A 21,032-nucleotide genomic window follows, 5' to 3' on the forward strand; every position below is an offset into this window, starting at 1 on the left:
GGCAGGTCGATGGCTGTGGCAGGGGTGGGCAGCAGGGGGCGTGCTGTTAGTTTGCAGTCGATAGTTAAGTCTCGTCGCTGACATATGGGCAGAGGACGGAGGATATACACTATCGGTCAAGATGTACTAGCTGCTTAGGCAGAAAGCTTAGGTGAGGTAGCTCTGCGTTAGGTGGCTCTTTGAGCGCCAAGTAGGTGCCATATGCGCATATGAAAAGCGGGATGGGACCGACAACTATGTGAGTCACAATAGCTGAGCTGCTACTGCGTTGGCTGATGTTGCGGTTAAGGATTGGTGGTGGTGGATTCGTGCTGGAGATGCGATGGCAGAACCATCCGCCTCCTCGTCTTGATTGTTAAAGGAGCAAGACACCCTCCTTCTCACCCGCCTCCGCATTAAGAGTAGCGGCTCCACTGCAGCGGAAATGGCGCGCGGGTAAGAGAGATCGCCACAAGGAAGAGGATTCAGCACTGGCGCGGCGGTGAGGGAACTTACAAGCTTGCTATCGCCTAGACCGGTGTATCCCCGTGTATGGCCCGACATTGCCAGGGTGAAAAAGGGGCGTGCGTTACTGATCACTCTTGCCTGTGGACGGGCTGCTACGGCTGTTTATGGGGCCCGTTCGCTGGCTCCGTTGCGGGTGCATCTGGCGCTTTCCGCTTCTTGCCCGCCTTGGCCTGTGCCTTGGCTGCGGCGGCTGCGGCAGCAGCAGTTCGCAGCTGCTCCCGTAGGGCCTGCACCTGCTCGGACGAGCCATGGATGGGTAATGTGGAGGTGAACGCCGCACCGCAAACCGGACAGCTGGCATCGCCATCGCCACTACCACTACTGCCGCCCCGGCGGATGTTGGCCAACGCTCGTTCGCTGATGACGTGGCCACAGGGCCTTAATGCGGAGCATGGGTGCCGGTCACAAGGCAGAAGTGTGATGGGACACACGAAGGAGGTGGCGGCGCCAACGGAGGACGACGTTGCAGGTGCCTCGCCTGTTGCAGCCGCCGCTATTCCTAGCCCTGTTGCTGTACTTGTCGCCCTTTCTGCGGCTGCTGCTGGTGCAGACGAGGAGGAGGATTGTGGCTGCAGCCCTGTGCCGGTGGTGCTATCTTGGTGTGGTGTGGCGGGTACGGCAGGGACGGGGTGTACTTCCAGGACGTCCTTGAGGGAATTGATGTGATCGAGCCCACCAGCTGCTACTCGCAGCTGGTTAGCGTACTCGAGCAGCGCTTCGTGTGAGGTCATGTGGCCCTTTTTGGCCAATAGGAACCGCAGTACGGCATCCTTGTTGTACAACCGGCCCAGGCTGCACGCCACGATGGGGGCCTGCAGTGGCTGGGAGCTAAGCGCACAAGTGGACCAGGCCGTGGATCTGAAAGAGCGAGACGCGGAGCGGGGCAACGGCAGCAGGACAGGATGGGAAGAGTTAAAAAAAGGACCGCGCTAACTTAGGTTGAGGAACGGGAGGCTGAAGTAGAGTTGGAGGTCTTGGGAAAAACTAATCTGGGGAGAGGATCAGTGTATTGCTTCCACCCTGACAGGAACATGCGGAAGCTGGGCGTTTATGCTTGCCAGGCGCAGCTAAAACTCTTGGACGTTAATTTTGGGGCTCATATACTTATTGCACGGAGCGATAATGGTGTACCTATGCCCGTGGTTGCGTACCGCTTTGCTGCATTCAGTGATACAGTCAGATGCATCCTTATCGAGTAAGTTTTGGGGGAGGCCGTCAACGCTCCAAAAGCGAGACAAGGGAAATTGGGACGGCCACTGGACTGGTGTTGGACGCCTCCTCCAGCTAGCTGGGGGGGGAAGGGTACACATACTTGAAAGCGAGGACCCAGTCCCAGAACTCGGGGCCCAGATCCTTAAGCAGCTTTCCCCCACTACTGTCCTAATAGCACAAGAAAACCTAACAACGGCACCATGGCTTCGGAGGTTGCGAAGGTTAGCTTTGATTGGTTCATGAATCGGTCCGTCCCACTTGGTGTAAACCTCAAGAGTTCGGAAGAGCAGGAAGAGACGTGGATCTGCAGAGTGACTAAGACCCATGACAAAGGCAGCTGTACGATGTACGCTACAATCATGCATGTCGCAACTGATGCGGTCAGAGGGGATGAGAGGTGAGGTTTGACAGGTGAATACACGAGGCCAATTCCCCTCGCAAGCAAATTGAAACAACTTGGGGCTCGAAGGGGTCAAGAAGTGCCATAAGGTATACCCCTCGCCCGCAAGGACCCTATGCTACGCTTATGGAGAGGCAACATCGGCAGGTGACGTACAACGACCGTATCGCGTCGACAAAGTCTAATGGTACCTTACCTCCGCAGCGCTTCATCAGCTGTTTCCGTCGGTACTCTTGACGCGTTGCCACCTCGCGTAGATCTGGACCTGTCGCTTTGTGCAACGCGCCACGATTGGCCACGAAGAACATCTGAGCGAGTTACAATCGTTCCGCCGTCCAGGCCCATCCTGCTTAACAGCACGCTATATGGAACACAATTTCAATTAGGAACGTGCATGCTCGTGAAAGTATGACAGTTGGTCTTTCAAGCAACTTATTGCAGCTCCACGGCAAAGATACAATTGTTCTCGGTTCTATTAAACTTGGCAAAGTTTAATAGGATTACTTAACTATGATACGGATCTAATCCCATTGGACTTTGCCAAGTTCCATCGTTTCCTTTTTATATCCCGTACAACTGAAAAGGTTCACTAATAAGCACCAGGAGTCCAGGACCGAGGTATCAATGGCGCTTCTGGCTGGGGTGGTGACGTAAGATGTTATTATAAGAGCTTTAAGGGCGCACTCATTCTGTATACCTGTACACACGGCTTGACACGGTTTCGCAGACGTGTACATTGCCGTACTGCAATTCGGCACAACTACTAAGTGTCAGCGTTAAAAAAGCGCGGAGGGGTTCCTAGGTTCCCCTCGGAGGTCCGATGCTTCAAAACTCCATATCATGTTTAAACACGACGTTAATAGAAAACCAAAGCCATTCACCACGACCGTCAATGGGGCCCTCCGGCTTTTACGGACGCACCCAGCGTCTGTGTGGGACTCGTACCTTGCAGTATAGCGCGGGGGAACTGATGAGCCTCCAGCTCGCCGGGCATTCAAAAGCCTGCCATCGTGCCCAATGCTTGCACCTCAATCCCATCCGGCATCAATAGAACCCCATATCTCCGCCCCCTCACCACCAAACGCCCTAGGGAACTCTCTTGCCCTCTCACCCTCAGCATTAGCCTGCAGCTAACATGACCACGGAAGAAAACATTTTCCCCTCCTAACATACGCTACTCACCATGTCGGCGCGCAATACTGTTAACAAACAAGCCGTCAGCCGCTTCCAGCAGAATGAAAAATCCAACACAAGAGTCCGCCAGCCACGCCTCGTCACATAACCGACATTACAACTATGATAATATCTTCGCACGAAAAAACCGAAACCCAAATAAGACCGCACCATCAACTGCACCACCAAAAGCACGTCCTCCCCAGCCCTCCATAATAGTCCTCCCGCAAACCCGCCCACACCAAAAGCGCATTCCGCTGCTTTTCAATACTCGCAGTTCTTCGGCAGCTTCTTAAGGTTGTTCTTAATCATGCTCATCTTCAGTTGACTGGCCAGCTGATGCCGATGGCTAGCCGTGGCTTCCTCCTTCGCCTTGCGATCTCGCACGCTGTCGGTGCTGGTTGGCGCGCCCAGCGCGCGATACCGTGCCAGCACGGTGTTAACCAACACGGAACGGCGGTCGTCTTCTGGCCGGTGCCGTTGTCGGTAGAGTCGGGCAAACTCCCGATGGCCAAGAACCTTGCCGCCACTGAAGCCCTCACCGTCCTCACCCCCGCCCCCAACCACCAGCTCGTATCCCGCTACCGCGACGGCGCTGGTGCCCGGGACCGCACCCGCGAGGACTACAGCTCCGGCACTGTCGCTGGTGGTCGCGGCGGCACCGTCGGCGTCCTGCTGTGTCAGGCGGGAAGCCGGAACAAGGCGCCGCGCAACAGGATTTGAAGAACATGCAAATGTTGAAGATTATATGCAAATGCTGACCGCCACTGCCATTACTCCCGAACTTACCTGCCGTATCTGCAACAGTGCAGTTCGCAAAACTGATGAAATAGAAGTTCACACGTACCTGGCCCACGTCATAGTCGTAAAACTCTTCGTACTCCTCCTCATTGTCGTCGTACACCATCTTGCACTGACACCTGTCTACCATGTGGCGTTGTACGGCATGCAGGTTCCGGAACTGCCGTGCATTGTTGTCATCGCCTCGGACGTACAGCGGCACACCGCCCACTTGCAGCTTGGCGCCCTATCAACGCACACATACATACACACATATTTACATACATACACCAAATGCATGCGTCCGTCCGTCCATCGGTGGCGCACATGGCGAAGGGGAAACACGAGGGGAAGGAAAAGATGAGGGAGAGGACACAGCAGCCGATGGGTCAGAGCAGCGAGGAACTACACAGATCATTCGTCGTTACTTTTGCCTTTAAATGAAGTACACGCGAAAATATACTTTTGCCTTCAAGATCATGCAGTCCTTTGTCCCACGCCCAGTGCCTACCCCGCAGCTCCATCGCTACCCTTTCCCGCGTGTTGATGTCTTGTCGAGGTTATCGATATCGGGGTTATCGAGCCCCACTACGCAGGGACGCTACGTGTCCCAATCCGGAACTGTTACGCCCACGCAAAACACAAATGGGTCCCCCTATCCGCGGAATAACAACGGCAGCAGCAGCCGCAGCAGCAGCAGCAAGAGGAGGCCCGCAAAACCCGCAACAACCCTTTGCCGCGACCCATGCAAGCGCTGACGAGTTCTTCTTCAAACACACAAGGTGCCGCCTCGCCCGCCACCATTTGGGACATTAGAGCCGCATCTCAGAGGAGAGGCTGCGACGAGTATTGTGACGGCCTCGTTGGCGTTATTTGCTTGCTTCATTATTCTGATTCATTATCTCCTGATCTCCCATCCCAAAGAAACACCTAGAAGAAGACTTGCTTACATGCAGATCTGTATCTCCAGAATCAACCTCCTCCTGAATCCGGTTCCAGGATCGAGGATACTGCTACCGCCACACGTATTGGACATACAGACGAACAACAGACAGACAGACAGGCAGGAAATCGGTTGCGGGGACGGTTGCGCTGCTCACCAGGTATCTCAGCAGCCCCTCCGGGTCTACCAGGTACTGCGAGTCGGGCAGGTAGAACCCAAACTTCTTGAACATGTACTCCAAGTTGGCCTGGAAGGACTCGCTCATGTGGTTGTCGAACAGGCTGCGACAGACGTCCCATTCGGGCCACTCCTCCTCCTCGCCGCCGCCGCCGCCTCGTCGTCTAGAAGCTTCCTGTGATGCGAACAAGGCAAATGAACGAAGAAGAGTGCAGTATTAGTTACACAGCACACAGCAAGGCAGGTCGTGAGCCCGATGACGGGGCAAAACGAAAGACAGACGGACGGTTGTGTCAGAATAAACTGAGCAACATGATATGCAACAAGAGTGTGCTATGTGTGTGTGTTCGGGTGGGGTGGGGTGGGTGGGGTCGGGTGATAGGATAGGGAGGATAGAACGAGGGGGGAAGAAGATTTGCGGGAAGAAGAGCGCAGCCACTGAGACAGCGGCAGTGGTGGTGATAATGGTGCACGAGGAGGGGGGCTACGGTCACAGCGCGGTGGCGGCCGCACCTCCTTGAAGAGGAGGCGGCTTTCCCTGCTCCCAACCGCTGCTGCTCCCACCGCCGTTGCAAAGAACGCATTCCCCTCCCTCCCTCCCCTTTTTGCTACTCAAAGTCCACCGGGACCGCGACAAGAACTTTCCCCCCACACCCTTCCCCTCCTTTCCCCAACCTAGTGCCCCTGGAGTCAACCCCGAGGGACGGCACCTAGGAGGGCGAGTAAATATTCAAGGGCCCTGTATATATTCAGTCATCCCTTTGCAAATACGCTTTGCCAGTAGTGCCTGACCTTGTATAAACTTGTAGCTGTGTATGTATGTATGTACCTACCCGCCCCGTGTGAAGTTTTCCCGCCCACCCCCCACTGCTCTCACCGCCATATGGGTGCCCTTCTTTCCCCCTGCCCCAGCTGTGGCCATATCCGCCAGCTCAGCCATCTCCTCATCGGAGGCGGTCTCCCAGCCGCTCTCGTCATCGCTCTCGTCCTCGCCGTCGCTCTCTGCCCCGGCCACATCCGCCATGACGGCGTCGACAGCGCCCTGTAGCGGGATATGGCAGAGGTGGTGGAGGAGAGAGATGGGGGGGTGGGTAGGGAAGGGTGGATACATGCACGGATCAAGAAAGCGTGTAAGGGAAGCAAGGGGAACGTGTGAGGGTGAGGAAGCGAGGGATGGGTGGGAGGACGGAGGGGGGAATCATGCAGGGTAGCAGGGGTGGAGGGGAGGGGAGGAGGGCCGGGGGGCCGTGCCTGTGTGTGCGGAAGAAAACAAGAACATGTGGCGGGGGGCATCAAAGACCGCCGAGGGCCCCCATCAACATGGGGACCATCACGACCCCAATGGGAAAATTTAAAAATCTGAAGTTTGTTGATGTTCTTGCATGGAACAGCAAGGCATCATCGTCATCACCATCACCACCAGCATCAGCATCAGCAACTGGATGCGGAGGACGCCACACAACGGGAGAAGCACGGCATTATGACTAGGACTAGTATCACCTATACGGGAATATCGATGTACAACTCGGCAGGTGGCGTATTATTGCTGACGTTAAGCGACCGCGCGGCGCCAGCCTGGTAAAACAGGAGCCGTGCTGCTGTACAGCTGTACTGCCATAATGTGGATGAACAAGAAGAGCTCCAGCCCTTCCCCCCGCTTCCCCCGGGCAACTAACCTCGGCCTTCTTCCCGGGCAAACCCCCCGATGGCGCCACCACCTTGAAGCCCGGAGCAGCGACTTTTGCGGATGGTGCGGGCGCTGCGCCATTAGCTGCTCCTGCTGATGTAGCATCTGCTAATCAAAGGGTGGTGCAAACGTGCCGGAAAGCACGCCCAATGGCACAAGTGGTATAAAAAGCGGCGCATGCGTAAGTGGCAAAAGGTTTGCGCCGGGAGGTTTTCGACAGTTAGGAAAACGTACATCCGAGGGAAGGCAAGGCTCTCAAATTTGTATACACCTGTCCGTACCAAGTTACCTAGAGAGAAAGCTTCAACCCACCTTGTTGCGGCTGTCCGTTCTCAGCTGCTGCTTGGCGGGTCAGAATGATGGGCTCCGGTGGCGGCTGCCCGCTCTTGCGTACAAGCTCAGCGTACTTCTTGGACCGCACAAAGGCTAAATACGTGTTCTCAGTGTTAAATTTTTTCTTTGTGAGAGGGTCAATCCATGTCCGTTGGACAGGTGCTGCCGTTGCGCCGGCGGCCGCGCTGCTAAGTTGCGCCTTGCGGGCCTCAAACCAATCCTTTGTCACGGGAGGCAGCCCCGCAACCTTGCGCTTTAAGTTATAACGGTGAAAATCGGATTTGTAGTGCTCCGAAAGGCTCTGCAGGTCTGCGAAATAGGTTCCCGATGTGCTACAGTAGAAGCCAGTCTGGGACCTCACCGCATCCGTTGCAGCCATAATGAATCTTCTGTATCTGACGAAAGGTAAGGTATGTTATGTAGTTGCCGACAGTTATATTCTAGGGCTTTCTGAATGCTTGGACAAAGAGCGAGCTATGTTTAGAAGAAGTATAGTACAGACAGGGGATAAGCTCTTACAATCTTAGGATTGAGACCCGACTAACGTTGCGGCATCTAAACGTTGCTGCCGTACATGCATAACACCGTCCTTCTAAAGGGTGGCCCCACGGTTTGTTAGGGCACTGTATAATTATTGGCGGACTAAAAAGAGCACAGACCTCACGGGTGCCGGAAAAGTGGACTTTCTGTGCTAATTCCGTATCAGAATTCCGTGACGTCTCTGCCGACTTTGCACTCACAGCCGTTAGACTGCAAGCAATAAGCGTTTGTAGCCGAAAACTACATGTAAATAATTGGACAATTTTGCTCCTTTGGCTGAAGCAGAGCTCTGAGTCGAAGTCGGTAGGTTCGGCATGTCCTTTTGGCAGCGGAAATGCACAGCTTAGCCGTCTGAGTTACATTCCAACGGGGCTCATTTTATCTTTTAAAAATGTGGAAACTATAGTTCAGCTAGTGGCCCTAACAAAATCTCCTGATGAAGCAGTGCCCAACGGTAGTCCTTCACGGATTGCTCATTTACGGGACACGGAACTGGGAAAATTTTGGTGAAATGCACGGTGCTGCCGGCAGCATCCGAGATAAGTTACTGCATTGCTTGCTAAAGGTTTTGTCAAAACAAATGTACTGTGTTTGTGGCAGGATAGGGCAGTGCGTCTGCGTTGTGTTTGTGTTGTGCGTGGTGGAGGTTGGAATTGCCGCGCTTTGGTGTACAGGCATTATGGCACCGTGGGGGTGGGGGACGGGGCGATGGCATGGCTGGCGGCCAGGCAGTTTACAGCATTGTGGATCAGACTGTGGTGCCAAGTGGATTGGATTGGTGTAAAGGTTGTCGATCCCTCTTGGGCAGAGACTTTCGGACGCATCAATGGCTGCATGTGAACCATGGGTCTTGGCCTCAAGTGCACCGCCCGGCTGTTCACCTTCGCAAGCTGTCTTCAGCACAATTGAAGAATGACATCTGTACAATGTCCATTATATTATGAAGCCACATGTCACGCTGGTGCGATGAAGCATGGAAATCCAATGTGATCAGGGAGCAGCACCCATAAAATAATCAGCCGTTACAGAACCACTTCAGCTAAGATTCGAACCCAGACCAGATCTGAAATACAGGCTCGATACCAATTGTTATACCACGACTTCAGGAAAGTACCAATAAGCGATTCCGTAATATATTAAGGACACTAGATGGTCAGGCTCAGGTTTGGAGCAATGGATGCAGCAATGGTGGCCGTGGCAGCTGGTGTAGTACCATTGCCCTCAGCGGCAGCAGGGCTGCCTGCGGCCACCTCTGTCGCTCCACTCCAGGCTCCGGCCCCTCCGTCGCTGCCGCTTCCTCCACGACCCCCGGCACTGCTGCACTGGTCACAGGGGCTGCGGCGGCTGCGGCCGCGCCACTCACTGCACTGCTGCACCTGAGAGTGTCCCCACAACAAGGGCACCCATTCAGAGCTCCACGGGGCCAGGTGCTAAGTGTGCCTCCGGGTAGTCATCCACGGCGCCCTGGCAGTCCGTGTACAGGAGGAGTGCTTGCCGAAGGCGTTTACGAAGCGTGGTTGCCAAAACGGAAGCTGGACGGCGGATGCCATTTCGTTGCCACGTGTCTTGGAGAGCAGAGCAAAACGCGACCGCACTCAGGTTCCTGCTCCTGAATGACACAAGATTGAACAGCTGCAGGAGCGGCTGGTGCCACCAGAGAACATGCTGGCCGTCTCGATGGAGGTTGAGGTCCCACCCAGGCTTAGTGTCCGGTAGGCAGTCGAGCTCTGTGGGGCGCACGTTGTACCACGCCCGACAGGGTGTGCACCAGCACACAGGGACATCTACGCATATGGGTTGCTCCCAAGTGATGATGGTCACAGGGCAGGTACGGCCCCCTTGCGGGGAGCGTACGCCGCACCGGGGGCACGCCTCAGGTCTGCTTCCTGCCAGGCTGCGAAGTACGCCAGCGCTGCTGCTCAGAAAGCAAGTCCGGCTCTCCGCGGCGGCTGCAAAGTCACGCACGTACGCTTCCCGCACAGCGTGTGTTAATGTGGACGCTGGTCCGGGCATTGGATCTGGTTCCTCCTCGGCTGCGGTGAAAACGTCAGCATGTTCCGATGCTTCCGCGTCGTCAGCGTCGTCACGGTGAACCGGATGGAGATCTTCGGCCTCATGGGCCCTGTCGTTATCAACCTTAACCGGCTCCTGTTGCGCATTGGCAGTTGTGACAGCTACGTTTGTCGGAAGGCTCGGGCGCTGGACATTCTCAAGCTGCTTTGCTCTAAGCCGTCGCCTTTTATTCCTATTTGCTTTGGCAATGCTCTTCTTAATGGGGTCCTCGACCTTCATGATCGAGTGAATTTGGTAAGGCAAAGCTATTGTTTGTATTCACCTAACCAACAGAGTCAAATTTGCTTACTAATTGCCCAGTTCATGCAATTAAAAATTTTGCTTGAAGCTTTGCTCTACTGTAGGGCTGGGAAGTATATGCTGTACAAACAGGTATGGTGCTGGGCGGGAAATCGACGGCGTTAGGCGGCGCGAGTCACTCCTGGACCTTCCCTAACTCGTCGGGCGCGTTGGGTGAGGGCGCTTCAGCCACGGCGAAATGCTCCCCAGGGAAAATTGGTTTGGGAGATTCTCAGGCTCCCCAAGGGGGACAGCCTCGGTGCAAATGGCCCTTCCCAACGGTTGAGGTCCCCACGGCTTGGGGAGGAGCCATAGCAGCTAGTACGCTACATTTCCCTTATTGCCCCCGCCTTTATTTCCTTCGCAATTCATTTTTATCCGTGTCATACAGGCACCCTATTGAGAGATTCGTTAGTCATTTTCGAGCTGCCGGGTCTCTGCGTGATCTCTGTCGTAAAAGGCACTTATCCGAGGTTCTCCCTCGATCTTGGTCGTACGAAGCCGCCGAGCTTATTTTTGCTCCTTCTACCGGAGTTGTAATTAATCGAAGAACCCGGTGATCAGCCTGCATTCCTTGGCAAGCCCATAAGCTATCTGTGGTGTTGCGGTACGCAATCGCACATTTCGCTGATAGAATGTTTAGACCTGCAATGGTAATCATCATGACTGCCGGTGAAACCGCTTTCTAATTCGCCTGTGATCCTCGTTCGCAGTCAATCCATGCCATACAATCCTGTATACTAAACACGTAAAGTCCATGCCATTTAGTCATGTATCATCAATTATTTATAGTAATCTAATAAAATGCTCATGCAGCTCTGGTAGTTTACACTCAACGGCATCAGCCGGTGGATCACACTCCGTTGCTCGACCGAGAGGGTCGAAAGCATCAATCATCTTTGCAGCGCTGAGCGACATGCTGTTGTCGACATCGGATTATTGATCTTATTCATGCTAATAACTGGTGAGTTTTCAAAATGTCTGCGGTGTTCAAAATGTATGATTCGTAGCTTTCGTGTCCTACAAACGCATTGTTCCAGTAACTGCTTCGAAGCACGAATTAAAGCAGGTAGTTCTCATGTAGGAATAACCATTGCATATGCTCTTGTATTTGTTTGAAATACCTGCTAAAAAGCCGCTTTTATTGATGGTCTTGTCAGAAAAGGTTCATCTGTAACGAGAGAAGATCAGCAGCGGAAACGCAGACGTGTCGACGATTTTACGGTAAACATGTTGCTGGCCGTGGACGCTACTGCAAGCGCTGGCGTGTCCACAGCTTAATACAGCAACACCCTGCTGCTGCATCGCCGCTGCCAGCGCCGCAACCGGCGGCGCCGGCTGTCCTTTCTGCTGCTGCCCACAACTGCTGCTGCGGCTATGCGGCCTGCACCATCGACACCACCACCAACAACAACGGCGGCGCTGGCCCCCCATATAAACAGATCAAGGTGAGTGGGAATGGAAGTGCCCAATCTCTGGCCACGACATTAAATATGTATATAGACCTAAAAGAATAGGTTGACAGCTCACATGCAACAATGCTTGGGCAACGCATTCATGTGCCCTTTGTGCTCAGCTGTTTATCTAGGCAACCTGACAAGCATCAGCAAATGGGTATTAAATCACACGTGCTGGTCGGAAGTGTCTACTGAGCTACACATCGATGACACGCCGGGTGTCACGGAGTGTCCACATAACCGTTACATGATACAGCGCAAAGTCACCAAGGGAACCCGCGACGAGCAACCTGCTTCGCATGCTGTGCGTGTTTGCAAAGCTTATGGTCCAAATGAAAACATCACATCTCCAAGACAAAACTGCTTCCCTGCAGCGATGAATATGCTCGATGTGAAGGTGTCATAACCCTAGTGTAGCTTGGAGGCTGCTCAGGCTACTTAGTGTAATAGCTGGCCGCTGAAAAGTACATATACATACTAAGCGCGTCACCAGCATCTCGAGCTGGTGACGCGCTTAGCGCGTATATGTAGTCGTTCAAGGTGACGTACTGTGTACCAGCTACTACATCCTCCCCCCTTTTGAAGGGATCCGTCTCGGGCCCTTACAGCCACGTATACCACCAGCCTGTGCCTACCTTCGCCTACCCGCCTGTGGGCTGTGGGTGAACAGTCCACACCGTCTTTAGGATTTTCAGGTACAGAGTCTTGCCAGGCAATCGTAGCTGCTTTTGACACGATTTTTCGCGCAATGAGTCGTCTGACCCGATATCCAACACGTGTGGACGGTCGGGGTCGACTGATGACTTCAGGATCATAATCATTTACGTGATCTTCATACAAAATGTAATAACCGGCCGCTGAAAATCAAAAAGCCTTTCGAGATGTAGTAGCCAGCACGCTTAGCACACACCCTAAGGCACTGATTGGGTCGGTAACTGTAACGACGCAAATGCCAATCTGAGCATCCCGGGTTACGCCTTTGCTGTGTTACAATGGTATCGAGACGGGACCGCACGAATTCCGAAATAAACTTCGGGTCGGCGGTTCGATTCTGGCAACCAGCAAGTCGCAAATTGGCGATTTCATGGTGTAATGGATAAACCAGCGCACTGGCGCGAGGTGGGATGGCTCCTGTGCTCGAAATAATGGCCGAGGACGTCCATTGCTAAGTGGGGGGCAATGTAACGACGCAAATGCCAATCTGAGCATCCCGGGTTACGCCTTTGCTGTGTTACAGTAACCCATGGGTTACCCATCGGTTACCCACCTTCAACCCCCCGTAGCCCATTGGTAACCCCCTTGTAAGTTCCTACCCAGCAGGAGGGGTAACACGGCCCCAGGGTAACCCCCTCCGTTGCCCTGGACTATGGACATGGGCCTATAGGCTACTCATCTTATTTGCTGCGCATTTCGTGAATTCATTTTAGTACATTTCTGTAAATGTACATGTTACATATACATGTTGAACCTACAGTATCCCGGTAGCTCGGGAAGCATCGTTCGCCAATATGAATTAAAGGCCTCTAACGCTGCAGGAAATTTTTAGTAGAAGATTTAGAACTATGTATTCAGTTTTAGCGTTTGTTCCTGCTTTGAGGGCATTAAACTCCCGTGCCGTATTATTGTCCCTAATAAGATTATTCATTCGCATTCATACAGTTCAAAGTGGATTGGGGAACGCAATTTAGCTTGAAATCCATTGTGTCTCTGGCTAGTTCTGAAAAGAAATCAATCATGGATTAACAAGTTTCCCTTTCCCTTCTTCGCCGGTCAATCGCAGACGCCTCCACGCCAGGCTTTGCCAGCTGCAGGTTTGTGGCAAACGGCCGCTGAGGGGCGGCCGGACAGCCGGCGGAGTCTTTTAGCCTAGTAGTGTGGCCTAGGGAGCTCAGAAGGGATAGTGCTTGGTGTAGGGGGAAACTAGTCAGCTGAACCTGCAGGGATCTTCCCGGGTTCAGGAGGTAGCTACCTCTATAGATGTCGCCACATGAGAGTCTGAGAGTCGTTCGAAGTTCTTTGGATAGGTTTATGTGTCATGTGCGTGTTGCCCCGCTGAGGGCATTGGTGGGCAGCACGAGGGGGGTATAGTGGCCGTGGGGCTGAGGTTGTGTTTTTTGGGGCTGAGGTTGTGTTTTTCTGCAGTGTAAGGACCCTTGGCAACTTGTTCCGCCTTCCCATATGAACCATCCAGGAGAACAGAAATATACTACACACCCTTGGCTGGACTCTTAATAAGACGGACAAGCTAAACAAAGGGACGACCAATATCGACAACTCGGTCGATCGTATTCACTGCCACAATTGTTCACATAAACTATGCACACAACGAACATTTACAATACTCCATGGAATAGTGGTGCATATGGCGGTGAAAATGCTGGCCTGGTGGCGCGGGTCGACCACCACCAGAACACCGTTGACCGTCTTCCTGCAGCACAGGCCCGAGCTTATGGTGCACCTAATTCTGCAAGACTTCCAATGACGCCCGAGAATCTGCCTGGAAGGGCGCCTTACGCTTCACCAGGTGTGACCGCGTTTGGGGTCAAACATCCGGAGCTCCCACCGAAGACCCTAGACACTCTTAGGAGAGCGTGCATTTAAAATGAGGAGAATGTGGGGAGTATTTCAGATGTGATCCGCTCAGAGCTGGACATAGCAGGTCGCGAGGGGGCACTTAAGCTTCTGGCCGTTCTTAAATTGCCGCCCATCGACTGCAAGCGCGTGCTTGACAGCCTGTTGTCGGAGCAATAAGTCGAAGTCGCGCATTAGGTAAGCAGCCCGGCACTCTTCAAGCCCATGAACTCACAGAGTGATGCCAGCAAGTTCAATGTCCTCGCGGCAACCGAGTGAGTTCACATGGAGCTTTGTTGCAGTAGGCAAATCTAAGTGGCATGTCACATTCCGGACGTGTGCCCTAGGGCAGGCCTGCCGCTCTTCCCTTCCCTGCTTTTCTCCCCATGACGGCCGTACTTCTGCCCTCGCATTCAGGGTTATCAAGGCGGGCATTCTTTGGACCGACATCAGCGAGGGCCTGGCACCCCGGAACGACACCCCTGCTACGACACCGATTCATATCAAGACCATCATAACGCACTGGATGACTGTACTGTGCCATATCAAGACCATCGGCAAGGGCAACCTCCTATCCCTAAAGAGGATCAGCACGGCATGGAAGGAGGTCGAAGCAGCTCTCCTTAAAAGCATGAAAACGTGCATGCAGAATTTGCATTCGTTGGTGTAATTAGCGAGTTTATACACACCCCGAGCCTGGGGCCATGGGCGGGCTCTACAGCCCTGCAAGGCTTGTGTTGGTGAGGCAATCTTTACAATTGTACACTCGAAGTGTTTGGTGAACATGTATGTTTGTATGTGTAGACATGTGAGCTTGATACAGGCATATGCATGGATGGAAGTGTATAGAGAGGCATGCAAATATTTTTTTACATAGGCGAAATAGGCATACGTGCTCACATAGATGGATGAGACAGCTGTGATAGCATGTGTAGGCAGGTTGGACAGGGACATGCTTACAATCCATTGACACCAGCATATGGCCCGGCATACGGACAAGGAACACTTGTAACACGGGTTACCCTGTCTGTTACCCCTCAGTACAATATTACCCCGACCCCTTTGTTACCCCTTGGTAAGGGGTTACCCCTACCCCTTTGTTACCCCTTGGTAAGGGGTTACCCCTACCCCGGGGTTAGGTTACCCACCCCCCTTCGTACATAGCCACATGGGTAACCACTTACCCCTACCCTTACCCCTACCCTAACCCCTGGGTTATGCTTAAGGGGGGGTTACCCCTCGTTTTATGCCATAGGGACATATAGTTGTCGAAGATGCCGTAGATGTATTGTACCAGCTACTACACTTCGGCCCAGTAGCACAAAAAGCAAAAGAGTTTTTCAAACTGTCAGAAACCAAATGACTGTAATGTTGAATATTTTGAAAACACCAGCAATATCTACCGAACCTACAAAACTTCACATAAAACCGACGAGTTTCTGCTGGAGTGCCCATGCTGGCACCTGAACATGTGCCCCAGCAATACAAGCAGCTGCAGCTAGAGCTCCTGTTCCGGCAGTTGTCGACCACCATGAAGCTGGCCATCCACAGCCACAGCAATTCCATACAATCTTCACTTGTGCCTCCGTGCTCCAAACGTCACACCTCCTGCTACAAGAAACAACACATGATGTGGTCGCCAATTCAGTCAGCTGTAATGACCTTGTCATGGGAGATGTCACAACTCATGCTGTTCCTAATGCCCATGTTTCGTTGGATTCCACTGACTCAGCTTTACCAACCGTCGAAGCCGAAAAAGTCGCATGATCAACACTCTTTCCCACAGGCAGTTTCACAGATTACCTAGCTGGCCTTTTTAAGGTCCAGTGTGCAAGTACCAGCGTTGAGTTTGCCTTCTCGGTGCAACCGTGTCTCAGCTTTTGTGGTGTGTCGTCTCAGGCCCGTGGTCCTCCGTGTATCTCTTGCCTTGCTGGCTGCGTGGGGTCCTTGACTAGGAGAGTCTGCTGAGGGGCCGTACCTGACATGGGTAGGTCTTCCCTTGCCCCGTTTTTTTTTGGAGTGTGTAGTGGAGCCCCCTGAGTAGAGCCCCTGCCCCGGTGGTGTTTTCTCTTTGTTCTTGTTTTGGCGGTCAAGAGGGACGAGAGCGCGCGATTAGGCTGGCCAAGCGTAGTGGGGGCAGATAGCTTGTTTAGGTCTCCCAGAGGTGGTGTGGCGCCTCTCGTGTGGCTCTCACTTAATTCGGTTTGCAGTCTTCTGCACTGCTGCGTTGCCTAGCCAGGGGCTGGGAGAGCGTCCCGGTTGGCGTGAGTGAGGGAGTGAGGTGCGCGCGGAGGAACAGACGGACGTAGAGCCGCGCGCCTGCCCCTGCGCTGTGTTTCGGCCCCCGGTCAGGGCCCCCGGTGCTCGTCCTTTTCTTGGGGCGAGCCGCCCACAGTGTGACACCCCAACAATGACAAACCCACAACAGACAGTCAACATTCAGCCCTTCACTCGCGGGGATTATCCATGGAAGAAATAGACAAACTTACCAGAAGCCAGGCCATGGCCAGCTCATGGACAGCCATGAGCCAGCGGGACAGCCCACTGCAGCAGAGCTTGCCAGGCTGCAAAGGCTCAATATACAGCTGATGCATCAGCCACTGTCCAAGAAGGACGTGTGGGCACTCATCTCACAAAATTCCAACCAATCACAATCCATTGAGCCTTTGCAGCCTGGCAAGCTGTGCTGCAGTGGGCTGTTCTGCTGCAGCATGGCTGTCCATGAGCTGGCTGGCCATGGCCTGGCTCTTGGTAAGCTTGTCGATTTCGTCCATAGATAATCCTCGCGAGTGGAGAGCTGCACGCTGCCTGCCTGATGCAGGTTTTTTTTATCGTATTTGTTCTTGAAGTCTTCATTGTCTGCTGACCTGTTGCTGCGGAGTCTTGAGCATTCTCCGATTGTCAGCGGCCAGTCACATGGCATGTTGGACATGTTGTACAGGTAGGCTTCTTGTTTGTGAGTTCTTTCGTTGTCAGGGTGTCGGCTGCCGCGTCTTGGTGTTGCACTGCTGGGGTATGCTGAGGTGAAACCCTAGGCTCTGGTACTGCTCAACGGACATCTCCATGGCTTGAGCCTGGGATTGATGACTTGCTGCTGCTGGAGGGTTGACGGTTGTTGAAGTTGCAGGTGAGAGGTGCGACAGGGGTGTGAGACTAAGGTCATGGCAATGCTCAGTTTTGTGACCAGCAGGCAGTCAGCAGCAGCAGCAGCAACAGCAGTATGATGCATGGTGTTTAAGGGGGTACATGTGCCTTGAACATGTGTGGTGTTAGTTGTATGTCGACAGGCAGGATGTGCAGCTGCTCAATATTTTGCTTGGCCGCAGTCACAGCTGCACTCATGAAGTCTGGACTGAAGAATGTCAACCGGTTTGGCAGGCATGTACTGTCTGTTGATTCTGTCTTTTTCAAGTTATTGAATCGAACTAACAATATCAGCTATAACTTGGCGTGTGTGCATTGCCATTTCTCGTTCATGCGGCATTGCTGCGATGGGCTGTTCGCTAGCTGTAAAGTCCAGGTTAACGTTGCTGTCGTGCAAGTTTCCTTCCCAGTCATATTTTGGATGTTGCATGTGAGCAGCTAGGTCATCGCCTGTATTTAACATTCCATGCATGTAGCAGCTTCATTCAATCCACGTTTTAGTGTAGTTGTTGTGGGACGTAATCACATCATCGTTATCGCGAAAAGGCATTTTTGGAGGAGTTCCGGGTAGTAGAAAGGTGCATCATTTTGTGGGCCATAGGTGCATGTGACAGGAGTTCTGGTGGTGGTAGTGTCAGTGGCTCGATAGAGGTACTTGCCAGGTTTGTGCAGGAGTGCACAGACTAGCTGGTGGGGTCGTACGACGCGTTGGGGTCAGGAGGGCTGTTTTGGGGCCAAGGGGGCCCCAGCGCTGTGCGCCCAAGGGGGCCCCGCCCTGTAGGATTGTCCATGTCCGTGTGGCTGTGTGTGTGGCTGTGTGCGTGTAACGGACCAAACATAATATCTCGCCCCGGCTGAAACGCGTTATTGGTTATATATTGCATCCTCTATTGCAAGGTATCTCGCCTGTAGCCAACAAAAATCGTATGAGCACAAACAAGTTTGGCTGCCTCCATTGACCGAGGTCAAAGTCACATGTTATGTACAAAAGGAGGTGGGTAATCTAACCCCGGGGTAGGGGTAATCCCTTACTGAGGGGTAACAAAAGGGTCAGGATAATACATGCGCGGTAACAAACAGGGTAACCCATGTTTGCAAGTGTTCCTTGACCGAACCCGGCGAGGCCAAGTGCTGGTGTCAATGGCTTGTCTGTATCTGACTCCGCCGATCGGTTTCCTGGAAAAGACGCGATACAACAACGTCCCAGCCTCACCTGCCTACACGTGCATGCACAGCTGTCTTATCCGTCCATGTGAGCACAAAATTTTGGAGGGCGAAGAAGTTACAACTTTAGTCATCCAAGTGATGCAACAAAGATAAGCAACATAAAAAAAAGTACAATGAGCATGATAAGCACTTCCAACATATGTGAGAGAAAATATGACTTAGATGCGACGGAGCGAAGCGATCGGAGCCTCTAAGTCTGGTTCCATGCGACTGCCGTACAACCGTATTCGAGTGGCGAATACATCACGCTTCAGCTCCTTCGTTGCAGGCATTCTGCCTTTCACTCAGTAGAGCTTCAGCTTGCAGTTAACTATTCTGCAGTGTAAGGGCCATGGCAGCCGGTCTCCCCGCTTCCCGTCTCCACCATTCCAAGCATGGTTAGCAAGTACGTCAGAATCTGAGCCACGAGAAGACGGTTAAGGGAGACAGGAGCACAGAACAGTTTTCCTGCTGAACAACAGTCTCATCTGAGCTGGTTCGCTGGGTGATGTCGCTCTTATCAGAAAGGGGCTCTCCTGTTTCCAGACTTCCCCGGAGTTCCCACCTACATGCTCTCGCATCATACCCCCCATGGGGCCCCCTATTCCTCCGACGATTCTTCTGAATCCCACTGGAACCCGCTGCATTACCTGATTAAGCCATGCCACAGCAGTTTCCTGCCTGCCCCTACCTCCTAGCTCGGCTTTGTGAAACAGACATATCCATGTACATACCCCTTGTGATGCACTGTGTCCTGAGTCCACGATGTACATCATGATGCAACTATTCTATTTGTTATGCGCATGCGCTACATGCCTCCACCTACCACCTTCAGGACATAGTGCATCACAAGAACTGTAATAATAATAATAATAGTACGCCGGCCGGGGCCTGGCGTGTGTTAAGGGGGTGGGGAACTGAGGGGCGGCGTAGCCGCTCCTGTATGCCCGCACCACCGTGGGAAACCGTTCGGGTTGTACCGGTTACTTGACTGTACCCTCCAGTACTCGCCGCGCCCGGATAATCGTGCCCGCTGCTTCGATTGTTTGCCGGTGGAGGTGCAGGCAGGTCTTCTGGGCCTGCTCAGCGGACGAGCCGAGTCTGCACAGTAGCGGTTTTAGTGTGTTGGTTAGTGTCCCAGTACTTCCCAGGGTGACAATTTGCGCCTCGGTGTAGTGCACCGTCCAGCCTGCTTTCGTGAGTTCCTCTGTTAGCCGTGTATGCTGTGCGGTTTTCTGTTCGAGTTTGTCGGAGTGCTGCAGGTCACTGGTGTAGCCCACTTCAACAATGTATACATCGTGCTTGGATTTGCACTCCGGCCCCTGGTACCGTTTGCGCTTGGTTCTGTGCGCGGGGAGGTCGGGGATGAACATGATGTCTGGGCGGAGGCGACGGATTTCCTCGTCCGCTAAGTGTGGCAGCATCCATTTGGGGACGCGCGTCCCACTGCAGTACGGCGGGAGATCCTCTTCTTTACCGGCGTCCATAATCATGAAGCCACCACCGTGGTGGCCCCCGTTGACGCAGTCGGCAATAGTGCGCGTCGCTTGGTTATGCCGGTTGATGTACATGCCCTTCATGGTTGGGTGGGGGCACCCGCCGAGTATGTGGGCTCCTGAGTCGTGTGTGGGGCCGGTCGGGCCGCAGCTGCGGCAGATAGGGCAGTTGCCGTCTCCGCCTCGTCCGTAAAGTTTCTTTAGTTTAGCATTGAATAGCAGCCCGTATCGAGCTTTCAGTACTTGCAGTTTGAGCCAGTGTGGCATCTTTGCGTTGCTAAGGAAGGAATTGCTAGATTTGGGGTCTAACTTCGAGGCGGTGTTACGCCATTTTTCAGTTAGTATTGTGTCGTTGGTATAGCCTGCGAAGGTACCTTGCTGGAGACGCTTATAAAGGCCTTTGTTCAGGTCACTAACGTAAAGACCAGTGTCGCGTTGTTTCAGCCAGAACACTTTATCGAACGGGGCATTGTCGGCCTTTTCAGTAAATGTTGCTGGGTTCTCACCTCGTGCGACAGATGTTGCTCCTTTGTCAGCTTTGTCATTACCATCAAGGCCTGTGTGCGATTTCACTTTCAGGAACTGAACGGTTATGTTCTGTTGGGCGCATTCGTACAGTAGGTCGGCGATGTCCATTAGTAAGGCTTTGTGCTTGGAAATATGCAGTTTACTCGGACACAAGAACTGTACACAGTCACTGCGGCCCCCAGCAGAGTTCTGATTGAATAATAAGGCCCACTCCCAATTGGGCCCAAGGGAATGCGGTCTGGCCCACTCCCCACAGTGCGTGTAGTAGCTGGCCCTGCTGAAAAGGCCTCCCGAGATGCTGGTGAAGCGCGCTTAGCGCGTATTTGTACACGTCATGTGTGCCGTACTGTGTACGGCAGCTACTACAATGTGCGCTCTCCAGGAGGTGTTTCTTCGAGTGCTGCACTCGACCCGATCGGGATCCAACACTCTGTAACAATTACAATCTGCTCAGCATGGGTCATCACCATGTGTCGAAGTCCTCATATACTCCTTTGACATGCGGATTGATGTGACCACTATATCG

General features: G+C 53.2%; 5 protein-coding genes across 5 annotated transcripts; 1 reads left to right on the forward strand and 4 right to left on the reverse strand.

Annotated features, from left to right (window-relative positions):
- Nucleotides 1-599: 599 nt before the first annotated feature.
- VOLCADRAFT_119208 (uncharacterized protein) lies at nt 600-2,464 on the reverse strand (the record flags this gene model as incomplete). Its single annotated transcript, XM_002955851.1, has 4 exons — nt 600-740; nt 795-1,045; nt 1,184-1,365; nt 2,316-2,464. The coding sequence occupies 4 exons, from the start codon at nt 2,462-2,464 to the stop codon at nt 600-602; spliced, it is 723 nt and encodes a 240-aa protein (XP_002955897.1).
- A 1,092-nt stretch (nt 2,465-3,556) lies between these two features.
- VOLCADRAFT_96796 (uncharacterized protein) lies at nt 3,557-7,591 on the reverse strand (the record flags this gene model as incomplete). Its single annotated transcript, XM_002955852.1, has 7 exons — nt 3,557-3,967; nt 4,140-4,319; nt 5,173-5,367; nt 6,070-6,234; nt 6,604-6,630; nt 6,869-6,984; nt 7,192-7,591. The coding sequence occupies 7 exons, from the start codon at nt 7,589-7,591 to the stop codon at nt 3,557-3,559; spliced, it is 1,494 nt and encodes a 497-aa protein (XP_002955898.1).
- A 1,568-nt stretch (nt 7,592-9,159) lies between these two features.
- Nucleotides 9,160-10,044, reverse strand: VOLCADRAFT_96797 (uncharacterized protein; the record flags this gene model as incomplete). The annotated part of the gene is made up of 1 exon (XM_002955853.1): nt 9,160-10,044. The coding sequence occupies one exon, from the start codon at nt 10,042-10,044 to the stop codon at nt 9,160-9,162; it is 885 nt and encodes a 294-aa protein (XP_002955899.1).
- A 1,227-nt stretch (nt 10,045-11,271) lies between these two features.
- On the reverse strand, nt 11,272-12,376 carry VOLCADRAFT_96798 (uncharacterized protein; the record flags this gene model as incomplete). The annotated part of the gene is made up of 2 exons (XM_002955854.1): nt 11,272-11,488; nt 12,207-12,376. 2 exons carry the CDS (start codon nt 12,374-12,376, stop codon nt 11,272-11,274), a joined length of 387 nt encoding a protein of 128 aa, XP_002955900.1.
- Nucleotides 12,377-13,788: 1,412 nt separating this feature from the next.
- Nucleotides 13,789-15,324, forward strand: VOLCADRAFT_106974 (uncharacterized protein). Its single transcript, XM_002955792.1, has 2 exons — nt 13,789-14,085; nt 14,550-15,324. Exons 1-2 carry the CDS (start codon nt 13,878-13,880, stop codon nt 14,648-14,650), a joined length of 309 nt encoding a protein of 102 aa, XP_002955838.1. The 5' UTR covers nt 13,789-13,877; the 3' UTR covers nt 14,651-15,324.
- Nucleotides 15,325-21,032: the final 5,708 nt, after the last annotated feature.

This window comes from Volvox carteri (genome assembly GCF_000143455.1).
Source record: "Volvox carteri f. nagariensis unplaced genomic scaffold VOLCAscaffold_55, whole genome shotgun sequence".
NCBI classification, from domain to species: domain Eukaryota; kingdom Viridiplantae; phylum Chlorophyta; class Chlorophyceae; order Chlamydomonadales; family Volvocaceae; genus Volvox; species Volvox carteri.

What these genes read in the sequence shown, in the direction of transcription:
- VOLCADRAFT_106974 (XM_002955792.1), top strand. Translation starts at nt 13,878, where the DNA reads ATGCACACAACGAACATTTACAATACTCCATGGAATAGTGGTGCATAT. An exon ending in GGCGCCTTACGCTTCACCAG is followed by an intron (nt 14,086 to 14,549) that starts GTGTGACCGCGT and finishes CCTCGCATTCAG; the next exon opens with GGTTATCAAGGCGGGCATTC.